We start from the raw sequence: 12,603 nt of genomic DNA, 5'->3' as shown, positions 1-12,603 counted from the left end.
GACATGGACTACTGAGTGGGATTATGGGGAGGAGGAGTGGAGCGCGTGTGCAGGCTTTGTGTTTTCCAGACCCTGGTGTCCCCCCCCCTCCCCCCGTGCATATAGTGCACCCGGTGTGGATAAATAAAGAACTGTTTAAATCCCATCTCTCAGTCTGTGCCTCAGTCCGCTCCATCCCCATGACAGCTGTCCTCTTTTTCAAAACAGTAAAGTAATCAGTTTGGTTGTCTCACATTTAAATGGCCATCTTTTACTTAATTATATCCTCCACAAAGGATATCACCTAGCTGGTTATCTACGACTTCATCTCCCAGGGCTGCTTTTGTCTAAAGCTGAGCAGAAGGCTTTAAAGATGTGTGTTATCAACAGGAGCACTCTGTCAGAGTTTCTCTTTCTTTTACTGGGAATACCATGAGACCGAATGTATGTTCTACTCTTAAATCTGCTTCAGAGGCTGTGAGACGCTTTTCTGCGGCTCTGAGGTGGCGTGACTAACAGAATGACTGCTTTTGGAGTGAGCCAGGCCAGTAAGAACAGTCACCAGGACCTACAGGAAGTGGTAAAGGCTGGAGAAAACCCACAGTCTGCTTTGAGCTGCTCTTGCTTTCTTGCTTCTGAAACAGATTAAACAAGCTCCAACATGCTAATTTGCATCTTTACCTGAGGAAGGACACGAGACATGTAGTTTACAAAGCAAATACTCTGACTTACCATGAGGTGGCAGTGCGGGCCCAATGGATCACCCACAAGCACACAATAAAGGACACAAAACATCTCATGAGGCTAAGTGGACTATATCTTTGGTTTTCCACATCAGACTTCTGAAAGTTCAGATGTGTAGCAAGATGGTTTTGGTTCATCCTCAGGGGAGAACTGCTGAGAAACCCCATTTGGTTTAGTGCTGTGAGAACCAAAGCGATAGATTATGGAGAAAACAAAGACCGTCTTGCTGTCCGGGAATTTAATTCCTTTGGGGGGGCTGAACACAGAAGACTCCTGGGTCTATTGCTTAAGACTGAAAAAAGGAAAACATGATACTTTCTAGGAAGAACTCTATACATGCATCACATTGGGGTGATGAACTGTCTTTATTATTTTGTACTGCTTGACACTTCTGTTTGAATTCAAATCATCTGAATGTTAATCACTGTTTCAATGTGAATATCCCAACAATGGGAATTATAAAGCCTGTCTTGTCGTATATATTTCAACAGTTTCAAAACCTAAGCTGGTATTTTGATGAAAAAAATGACATATAATCAGCTGTTTAAAAGGATACTTTAAAAGTACATTAAAAAAAAAACTAACTCAACATTTGTATTCAGTTTTTGTGTGGATAGAGAAAATCCTGCATTATACTCCAAGATACTCACTATACGAAATCTACTGAATTATATAAATATTAAAGGTGTGAAAAGTTGTTGGAATAAAACTAAACTCATCTTTATTAGACAACTATGTCATATCTGTGGTCATCACAAATGTTACAAACATGATAACGGGTCAATAACAGTGAACAAATTCGAAACTAATGACATCATGTAACAGCTGGACTGATACAATAAATACTGCAGACACTATTAAAAATAGTCAGCCTGTTTAACCTACTGCCCTCACTAGTTCCTTTTTAACAATCAATAATTATTGTTAAACATTATTTTTTAAGAATGTACAACTGATTTTATATTATTTTGGGTGTACTGAACGCATCATTACAGTTTTCTTAAAATGCTTAAAAAGTGAAAGGAAGAAGTAAAAAATGATTGAGAAAGTTCATGAATGATTCATACAGTGCGACAGAAAACCTCACAGTATAAACCGTACAAAACTAATCTCACATTTTGATTAATAATTCATGTGCAGACACTGGCACTCATCATACCTAGCTGATATGAGTTCATGTTCCTGCACAAACAAATCTATCAGATTTTAATTCATATTTCATGTTTCCCCGTGACACCTGGCTTAAAATGATGGCATTTGATCAGTGAGTAAAGGAAAGAACAAGATGGGTTCACAAACCAATGAAAACGGTCTACTTTATCTCATTAAATGTAGCAGTGTTGTCAGCCCAAAAACTCTTCCAAATCCACAGTCCAGCATAGAGCGGCTTAGTGAATGTGGTCTGGACTCTGTGGAGGAGGGCCATGGTGTCAGAGACGCTGTAGAAAGAAAGAACACCTGCTCTAGGATCCACGTACACTCCTATTTTGGAGGACAGAGGGCCTGAGAGGGGAGTTGTGATTTTATTGTGACTGAATTTGTAGCTGTCACCGTAACACTCTAATGCCCAGGATTTATTGTTACTTCCAAAATCACTTTGATCCAGTTTATTTTTATTCTTGTACGTCACAGCAACTGAAAGGCCTTTCCCTTTCATCTCCACCTCCCAGTAACAAGGTCCAATCAGACTCTCCTTACTCAGGGCCTGCTGGTGGTGGGAAAACCTGTCCTTTCTTTGAAAAGAAAAGTCATTAGTTGGATGTTGAACAGTGTTTGACACAGATCTATTCTGATTAGACAGAAATATTTTAGGGTGCACTGTATCTGAATCCATTGTCAGTTGGTACGAATATTTTAAAAACTCATCTCTGGTCTTAGGCTTGCTTTGTGGCAATAAAACATCCACTGATCTCACTGTCAGAGTGATCTTCCTCCATTCTTCAGCGAGAAAAGCTTTGATTTTATCTCTGACTTCTAACACTGTTGTTTGCAGATCCTCAAAGTACTTAACTGGACACATTTTGAAGCTTGGTGAGTCTGTATAATCGTTGAGTTTGAAAGGCAGGGAGTAGCTGAGTAGAAACTCTGCGTTGTCCTCTGTGTGTAAAAGCTGCTTCAGCTCCTCGTCCATCTTCTTCAGCTCAGTGATCTCCTGCTCCAGCTTCTTCTGAAGCATTACAACTCGACTCTCTTCCTCTTTCTGCTGGAGTTGTATCTTCTGCTTTAGACTTTTTCCCTTTTCTTTAATGTAACTCACCAGCTCATTGATGATGGTCTCACTGTCCTTCATTGCTTCATCAGACGACACTTTAATCCCGTCTACCTCTTTATCAAGCACTTTCACTTCCTCCTGTCTTCTCTGAATCCTCTGCTGGATTTTTTGCAGAATCAGCTTGAGATCTTTCTGCCTGTGTTTCCTTTCTTCTTCAACTTGAACCGTGTTATGGTGATTATGTTCATTCACACAGCAGACATAACAGATACACTTTTGATCAGTACGGCAGAAAATCTTCATCACCTCATTATGAGTTGAACAGATGTTCCCTTTCAGCCTGTTCGATGGTTTGACCAGCTTGTGTTTGTCAAAGGCAGAGGAGTCATAGTGAGGCTGGAGGTGTTGCTCACAGTAAGAAACCAAACATACCAGACAGGACTTCACTGCTTTCAGCTTCTCTTCAGTGCAGACATCACAGGAAACATCTTCAGGTCCAGCATAGCAGAGATCAGCTGAAGCAGCTTGGTGTCCAGATATCTTCAAGTCCTCTACTAACTCTGCTAACATGCTGTTTTTCTCCAGCTCAGGCCTCGATATGAAACTCTTTGTGCACTGAGGACAGCTGTAGGCTCCTTTTGGTTCCTCTTTATCCCAGTGTCTTTTAATGCAGCTCATACAGTAGTTGTGTCCACAGGGAATAGTCACCGGCTTCTTCAGTAGATCCAGACAGACTGAACAGCAGAGTTTTTCCTGATCCATTGTCTGTCCTGTGTGAATGTCTCGTGTGAATCTTTGTATGTGAAGGTTAATGTCAACCAGTTTTACTGTGGAGGGAAAAGTGGTGTGTATCGGGTTACACTCTGTTTCAGGAAATCACGAGGGAAGTCACACTTGACAGTAGGGTGTTTCAGTAGATAAATGTCATTCAGTGGAATTATTTCACAGTTCCCTTTTTCCCCCTTACTTGATTATGTATTTCTGTGTTTTTTTTTTATTGTCCATGCTTTTATTTTGCATTTCTTTCAGTAAGCTTTACTTCTCTCAATTACCCACTCCTGGTTGAATCCACTATACTGGTGTTATGTATAACCAATTAGGACTAAGCATTGCTCAGGTGGGACCAATGGCATGTGTGGGGGTGGGACAGATGGTCTGTTGACAGAGAGAAGAGCAGGTAAAACAAGATAGGGAAACAAAGAGCCAATCAAGTTCAAAGTTCAGAAGTAATGTGATTTCTTTTTACAGTTTTCCAACTTTCTAATTTTGGTATTGTTTGATACCAAGTAAATACAGGGCCAGTAACACCATTACCAAGTACTGATACTGACACTTTTAAGAAGTGAGTCACATGACAACAACAAAACACAGTAGAGCACAGGAGGAGCAAGCTGTGCATGTAAGTTGGGAGAACAGTAATGTTTGCAGAGACATGCAAAGACATGTCTGCTTACTGTGGAAATGGGAGGAATGTACAGAGCATAGGAGAGAGAATCTAAAACTGAAGTATCAGTACCCGCACTAGTATGGTATCAATATGACTGATATTTCGATTGGTCCACCTATTACTTAATTCTGGTAATCAATAAGTTATTGAGTGATTTGTATTACAACTTTATTTTTACTTCATCTGCATCTGTATCATCTGCAAATGTAATTATAATATTGGTAATAGAGATGGCACGATACCACTTTTTTATGTCCGATACCGATACCGATATCATAAATTTGGATATCTGCCGATACCGATATGAATCCGATATAGTGTTTTTTAATCAACAAAACTGTTTTTTAAAATATCTTGCTGCATTTTGCAAGTTCATACTCAAGTTTAAAACAACAACTACACTAAAGCTATTCTGTTATACCTGTATACAAAAAAAGTATTTCATAGTTCAGCAATACTGATCAATCTAATAAACTTAGACCTACACCATCCTCCCTATTCTGGTATTTTAAAGAGTACTTAGCGTAAATATTAAGCAACCTAACTAATAGGGTTCCAACTCCCAGCAACAACAAAAATAAATAAATAAAAAATAGGGAACCACCCCTCACGCTCCACCTCATGATGCTTAATCGACGTAATCAACCTTAATTTGATGCAGTGTGAAATGCACAGAAATCAATTATTTTTCAAGAAATATTAAATAGATTCAACATCTTTCTTCAACAAAATTGCAGACTGCACAGATGGTACCTTCCCAAAGGAAAAAGTACTATAGCTTACTAGGGTATATTATATTAGACTTAATAGTTACTATATACAGTAATGGACTTCTATTCATTTTACATCAAATTAAAACTTTGGGTGTCAGATAATTATTTATTAAAAGCTAGACATTTTAAATGAGAATAAGAAAGAAAAGTATGTCTTTGTGCCCCCTTTTCCCTGTTAATGCCCTATCGGCCCCCCTGGCTAAACTTTGCTAGATCCGCCCCTGCACAGTTACCAGCGTCAGCTACGTAGAAAAAGATCCTGGTGTAGAAAGTAATATTAAATAAATTCTAACAACAGCTTATCAAGCTTAAACGTGCTGCTGTTGTTCAGCCGCTGGTTTCCTCTTTCTGGTGCAAAGTGGGCCAAAAACAAACAAGAGAGACTCGCGACAGAAAAGCCGATCAGCTGATCATTAAGCAGTTTCATGATTGAAGTAGCAGCCGGAGAGCAAGAGGCAGTCGCTCGTTAAGCTTAACGCAGGAATGCTTTACAAACATTCAGAGATGGACTTACACACTTGCTTTACTTCTCTCGGGGATAACTTTGTCGGAGATGAAATGCCGGGTTGCTAGCGAAGCTCCAAATGCTATCCAGACCACCGACAGGTCCCGCATGCCACAGCCACTCTATCACGTGATGCATACTGCTCCGACGTGCTAACGTTCTGAGGTGAGTTACGGCGTATGTGAGGTGCTTTCGTGATATTTAATGGATCGGATTACATTTTTTATTTTTCTCCGATATCCGATCCAGTAATTTAGGTCAGTATCGGACCGATACCGATACGTAATATCGGATCGGTCCATCTCTAATTGAACATAAGCAAGAGTGCAGTACATCCTAATTGTTGTTCTTAAAGCAACAATAGCTAATTTCATGGTAGGAGGACAGGACCATTCAGCAGAGGGCAGAACCGTACACATTGCATCTGTAAGGCAAGTATACCAAATTCCAGATCAGTAGCATTAGCTCGCAAAAATAATACGCAGTTTTTAATCCTACTTTGCACAACATTTCTATGAGCATTCAAACTGCATATAGTTAACAGAGATGTCACCTAACTATTACACCAACTAATTCCTCTGATGACGCTGATAGGAGAGTGGGCTAGTGAGCAAATCTAATAACTAAGGTGATGTTTATGGTTTTACCTATATAGTTACCTGCACACAGTAGTTAGCGTTCAGTACACATGCTTTTTTGGATGTACACAGATCTATCTTTTCAAGTGTCCCCTGCACTTACAAAGACTTGTTTTTCTTTTTGTCAGCAAACTCATTATATGACTTCTTAATGGCTTCAGGGTACTGTGAAAATGGTAGTTGCTATGTCATTAGTGCAGTGTTGGGTAAGTTACTTTAAATTAGTAACTTAGTTACATTACTAGTTACTTCTATCAAAAGTAACTCAGTTACTTCAAGTTACTCGTTACTTTCAGAGTAACTAGTTACTAGGGAAAGTAACTTTGGTTTTACTCAGAATTCTCTTGTTAATGTGTTGCTTCCGTAACTGGATACCCAGCAAGTTTGCCAGTCTTCTAGCTTGCTTACTTGCCACAGAGATGGGCAGTAACTCATTACTTGTAACGCGTTACTGTAATCTGATTACTTTTTTCAAGTAACGAGTAAAGTAAGGGATTACTATTGCAAAACGGTAATTAGATTACCGTTACTTTCCCGTAGGAACGCTGCGTTACTGCGTTACTAAAACCGTGATTTTTTTGCGAGAATGTCTCACGACAGTGACGTAAGCGAGTGCGCCGTTAGTGACAACAGCTGTGTGCAGATCAACAATGGATCACATATCGATTGTGGGAGAGAGTATGAGCGTGCAGCGTTTAAAGCGTGGAAGTACTGACCTTACTTTGAGTTTGATTCCATAAAAAGTGACAAAAATTAGTGTCTTCAAGCAAGCACCGAGTGCGCAACGACGTAATGGGAAATTCACAGAGAAACTCGCGGATTCTTCAACTGACCGTGGCACACCTGCACCAGGGTAAACCTCCGCCTACCCCACTCCTGCTTTACAGGTGAAAATAGAGCAACAGGACCGCTGAGTCTTTGACTTTATTTATTTTCTGCTGTGTTTCACTTGCATCTATTTGAAAGACTGAGTGTAAACACAAAAAATATTTTATTTTATGTGCTGGAATGTGCAGAAAATAGGTTTAAATGTTAAACAAATTTCTTCCAGTCAGAGAATGTTGCATATAATTAAATTTTTGCTTGATGCATAAAGTTAAAAGATTAAAACTAATAAAACAAGTTTTAAAAAGAGACTTTTCCATTTGATTACATTTTGTATGATGGATTATGCAGAAAAAGTAGAATTGGGCTGAAAGATCTATCGCTTTATCACCTATTCAGGTTGTAAATCGTGTTTTTAAAAAGTAACTAAGTAACTAAGTAATTAATTACTTTTGAAAATAAGTAATCAGTAAAGTAACGGGATTACTTTTTTGGGGAAGTAATCAGTAATTAGTTACTGATTACTTTTTTCAAGTAACTTGACCAACACTTGCTTGCACAAGTGCACTGTGCCACCTACCAATAGAAAGGAAAAAATAATGTGCACATTTCCACGAGAGAAATCCCACGCCTGATTCTATCCTAGCCTGCTTTTTACATCCAACACAAAAACTGCAGTCGTGGTGCTTTCGATTGTACTCAGAACTCGGAAATTCTGCCTTCTGAATAGGAAGATGTAGGTAACACCAGACTGCAGATGAGCTGCATACAGGGCTGGACTGGGACAAAAAAATCGTCCCGGGCATTTTGACTAGAGACCGGCCCACCATTATAGGAAAAATCATAAAGCCTTTGAATGAAAATAAACACTGTTGTGACAGTGATGTACACTGTTCTGATGGTATATATGCATCAATCTATCAATCGTTTGTTGTAAGATTCAGATAATTATTTTTTAAAAGCGAGACATTTTAAATGAGAATAAGAAAGAAAAGTATTTCTTTGTGCCCCCCTCTCCCTGTTAATGCCCTACCTGGCCCCCTGGCAACACTTTGCTAGATCCGCCCCTGCACAGTTACCAGCTGTCAGCTACCTAAAAAAGGATCCTGGGGTTATTTGTCTCTCAGAAACAGTTCATAACTTCCCTTCAACTCATTCATGTCACCTAAAAGGTAAACCTGTTTCTCCATCACCTGTTCAGCTCTGATGATCCAGTAAGGACATCTCCTGGTTTCATCTTCATGTTTCCCTCTCACCAGATAACCAAACCATATCATGACCAGCAGCTTACAGCTGTGGCTCCAGCAAACATCAGCTGAATGTTAGCCAAGTCACTGTTTATTTTGCCACTGCCAAGTATTACCCTTATATAAGTTAAGTAAACCTTGTTAAAACGTTCCTTCCACCTCCACTCTGGGTTACTGCACTTTGGTTCAGTTCGAGTTACCAGCCTCAGGGCCCCTTTGACACATATTGTCTGTTCACAGCAAAAATCTTCCAAAGCATTAAATCTAAAAACAACTCCACACCTTTTATCTGCTTAACTGATAGTGACATGACGAATGAACTGCCCATGAGATAGCCTTTGAGTTAATTGTCAAATTACTTCTTGTCCTTTTAAAAAGAGGTTGGCACATGTTAGGAGCTCAAACTGCTAAACTCTTCATCCAGTTTAAATGTGGACACTCTAAAATGAAAGCTGTCTGTGTCCATTATATCTATAACTGGAGTATGTTTCAATAAACAGGTAAAAGACACAACTTGTGTAGGTGTCCAAATATATGTGTACATAACTGTAAATATTTAAATGTGTCAGTGTCATCTGGTGAAAGCATTTCTTTATTCTTTTTTTCTCTCAGTCAATTATGTATTGCTGTGTTTTTCTGTTTTGCATGCCCTCATTTCCCACCATGATCCACTCCAGATTCATATACAAGGTCTTAAATGATCTTTATTATTATTATTGCTTTTAAGTTATGACAATCAGAACGCACAGGACCGGGGGACGAGGAAGGAAAAAAGGAAGGACAAGGAGAGAAGAATAGAGGACAAGAGAAACAGAGAGAAAAGACAGTGATATCTTTTTGATCATGTGCTTGATTAAATAAACCTAACTAATTGTAATATCTATATTGTGTACGTATGAGACTTAACTCTGTGAGGTCTGAGTCATGAGCCTATCCCAAAGTTCTGTAGAGAAGAAAAAAGTCAGTGACTGAAAACTCTGAAATATCCTGAGTGATATCTCAGAGTGACGCTGAAAAACTTGTTCATGCATTTATTACTTTTGTATTACTACTTCTTCTGTTTATTACTTCTAGGCTGGACTAGTGTAATTCATTATTTTCAGGATGTCCTTTAAACTTCTTGAAAAGCCTTCAGTTAATCCAAAATGCTGCAGCAAGAGTCCTGGCAGGAACTAGAAAGAAAGAGCATATTTCTTACATACTGGCATCTCTTCACTGACTCCCTGTTAAATCCAGAATCAAATTTAAAATCCTGCTCCTCATATACAAGGTCTTAAATAATCAAACCTCATCTTATCTTAAAGACCCCATAATACCGTATCACCCCAACAGAGAACTTTGCTCTGTGGTTCTGTGGAACCAGCTTCTAGTTTTGATTCAAGAGACAGACACTGTCTCTACTTTTAAGATTAGCCTCAAAACTTTCCATTTTGATAAAGCACATACTTAGTGCTCCCTTAGTTATGCTACAATACTACAATAATTCAACAAAATACATTTGGTAAGGAAGGATCTTAAGAAAGCTTTTGTTCCTGCCCAACATTCCCTTTTCAAGGCTCCAAATCAGCAGATAACAGGGTGGTTTCACATAAATTAGCACATCTTCCTGCACACTTTTTAAAATAAAAACTGAAACTAGCTCTTACTCACTGTGCACTCCTGCCATCTGCTGGTCACAATTGGGACAAGCTGTCCCACTCGAATCCTGAAGACATTTACAAATAATGACACAGGGCTGCAGGTTATTCCAGCTGTCAGTGGATGAGGAGTAAAGTCCAGTCCACTTCAGTCTATCTCAGAGTCATGACTATTGCACAGGGCAGTATTTACCAAAAACTTCTTTACATTGCCTTTAAGTATAGTATAATGCAGCATGGCAGTGCACTGTTCCCTCACAGCAAAAAGTTTTAAATCCACCATCAGCCAGATACTTAGTTTGCATGTTTTTCCTGTGTCTGCATGGATTCTCTCCGGGTACTCTGGCTTCCTCCCACAGCCCCAGAGTTGGGTCAGGTTAACTGCTAATTCTATAATGCCCATGAGTATGAATGGCTGTCTGAGTGTCTTTGTTAGCTCTGCAACATCCTGGTGATCTGTCCAGGGTGTACCAAACTGGGATAGGTTCTAGTCCCCGCCCCCCATGATAGTGGACTGGGAGAAATGTGTCAGTATTCCCAGAATAAGCAGTTCAGTTAAGGCAGGTGTGTCAAACATATGGCCCAGGTGTCTGAATCGGCCTGGCCCACTTATTTCATTCTGGTCCAGTGTGGAAAATATGAAGGAATCCAAAATTGTTGGACTTTAAACTCTATTTTTCTTAGTTTTACAGCTTTTCCTACTAATAAAACCTGCCCTAAGGTCATTCATACTAAACAAAATAATTAAGTAAGAGAAGAAGAAGCAAGTGACCTGTTTTTTTATTCACTACTACAGAATTAAAACTATAAAAAAATAAAAATAAAACCTGTTTTTATAGTTTTACACAATTATTTCTTGCATTTTAAGCCCAAAGAGTCTTGCTGACAGATTTCTTTAATTTACTACAGGAGCATTTATTTATTATGTAAAGACTGATTTTGAAATTGCACTTCTTTTTTTTCTAATATTAAGATATCTCCAGGACTAAAAGTGTAGTTAAACTTTTTGTTTGACATCTTGCAGAGCCCTTTCCCCCTTTCTACGCTTTTATTTTGAAGTCTCCACATTTCCGGTGTCTTCCTGGTACTGGTACTTCCGGGAACCAGCTTATCGCAGCCAGCTTTGGGTTCAGGTTACAGCTCCAGGCTGCCGCCGAGCTGTTTTTATGACAGCCGGGCAGAAGCTCCTCCGGTCACTGTAATAGCGGGCCTCTTTTCCGGCTTGTTGGACCCCAGAGAGGGGAAGAGGAAATGACTTTTCTGGGGAGCTTTTAGAGAGTTTTCCTTCTGCCCTCCTGAAGTGAACCGTTGACTTGTCACCATGAGAAGTCGGAGCAACTCGGGCGTTAAATTGGACAACTATGCCCGGATAGTGCAGCAGACTATCCTGCGGCACCAAGTGAGTGTGAAGCGTTGTTGTTTCACAGCTGTTTAGCGACCGTTAGCTTTAAAATACACACTTAGGCGGTGTCATGTGTGCAGGCAGTGTTAGCTGGTCCGCTGCGAGTTAAACTCAGATGTTTTCATGCATGCAGGAGGTGAGGCAGGGCGATATTTCGCAAGGCTGCAGAGCTCTTTGAATCACACACACTTTCCCTGAAGAGTGTGTGTGTGTGTGTGTGTGTGTGTGTGTAGCTGTGAGTGTAATGGAGGTCTTTGATGCACTGGGGAAGTTTTTGCCATTTTATGTCAACGTCTTCTGAAGCGGCCAAAAGTATGCGGACATGTTAAGTTTGACATCCTCTTGCAGGGGCGGTTTCAGAGTGTTTTAAATGGGGTGGCCCACGGGACATTACAGTGTTTGATTAGAAATAAAGACAAATGTTTAGATTTGTATCAATATTATATAAAAACTCTGGGCGTGATAGTCCAGTCCTAAATGCAAAAGAAACTTTAAGTATTTAATGTAAAAGTACCCATGTAAGTGCTTCATTAAGGCAAATGGGGGTAGAGGGGGTCGATTTCATAACTCCTCCAGTATGCATGTCCAAGTATCCTCCTACAAGGTGCTGAACCCCTAATCAGAGTGAGCATGAATGTTAGACAAGGCCCTTAGATACAGAGAAAAGCACTTTCAATTCAATTTATTCAATTTTATTTATATAGCGCCAAATCACAACAAAAGTCGCCTCAAGGCGCTTCATACGCTCACTTGTATGAATGTGTGTGTGATTGAGTCAAAAGTGTTCAGATTGCTCAGTTACAGTAAAGTAGTGTACAAGTACCATTTTATTCATCAAAAGCTTACCAACAAGTGTTGTGGTGCAACAAATACTTAAAGTACATTCATGAAGTACTTGAGTGGTCCTAGCCATGCTTTCCATTCAATGGGGGTTGTTAGAGTAATATTTCTCATATAATATTTCTCATATGGTGGGTGGCCAGCCATATTTTACAGGGGGTAGTGGCACCCCAGCCATTCAACAATGAACACCCCTGTAATATGGCTGTTTGAATAACTGCTGCTGCAGTCTCTGATGTAATATTTTATAACTGGGCTGCAGGTGTTGCCCATAATTAATCAGAAGGTCGGTAGTTCGATCCCAGGCTGCCTCCTGGCTGCATGCCAAATATCCTTGGGCAAGATACTAACCCC

General features: G+C 39.7%; 2 protein-coding genes across 17 annotated transcripts in view; one reads left to right on the top strand and one right to left on the bottom strand.

Moving 5' to 3' along the window:
- The window catches only part of LOC121811932 (tripartite motif-containing protein 16-like), a 5,155-nt gene extending 1,261 nt beyond the window's left edge, over nt 1-3,894 (bottom strand). Inside the window, exon 1 of the mRNA XM_042212645.1 lies at nt 2,171-3,894. Coding sequence (XP_042068579.1) covers nt 2,171-3,697 — 1,527 coding nt within the window. The 5' untranslated portion in view covers nt 3,698-3,894. The remainder of the gene's footprint in view (nt 1-2,170) is intronic.
- A 7,197-nt stretch (nt 3,895-11,091) lies between these two features.
- Nucleotides 11,092-12,603, top strand: part of phka1a (phosphorylase kinase, alpha 1a (muscle)) — a 31,939-nt gene continuing 30,427 nt past the window's right edge. For all 16 annotated transcript variants that reach the window (XM_042212634.1, XM_042212639.1, XM_042212637.1 and 13 more), the window contains exon 1: nt 11,092-11,406. In XM_042212634.1, coding sequence (XP_042068568.1) covers nt 11,329-11,406 — 78 coding nt within the window. In that variant the 5' untranslated portion in view covers nt 11,092-11,328. The remainder of the gene's footprint in view (nt 11,407-12,603) is intronic.

Source organism: Haplochromis burtoni, unplaced genomic scaffold (assembly GCF_018398535.1).
Source record: "Haplochromis burtoni strain Fernald_Lab_line unplaced genomic scaffold, NCSU_Asbu1 Contig_383, whole genome shotgun sequence".
In the NCBI taxonomy this organism is placed as follows: Eukaryota; Metazoa; Chordata; class Actinopteri; order Cichliformes; family Cichlidae; genus Haplochromis; species Haplochromis burtoni.
Note: the sequence above shows the minus strand (reverse complement) of the source record. Positions and strands in the feature narration are given on the sequence as shown.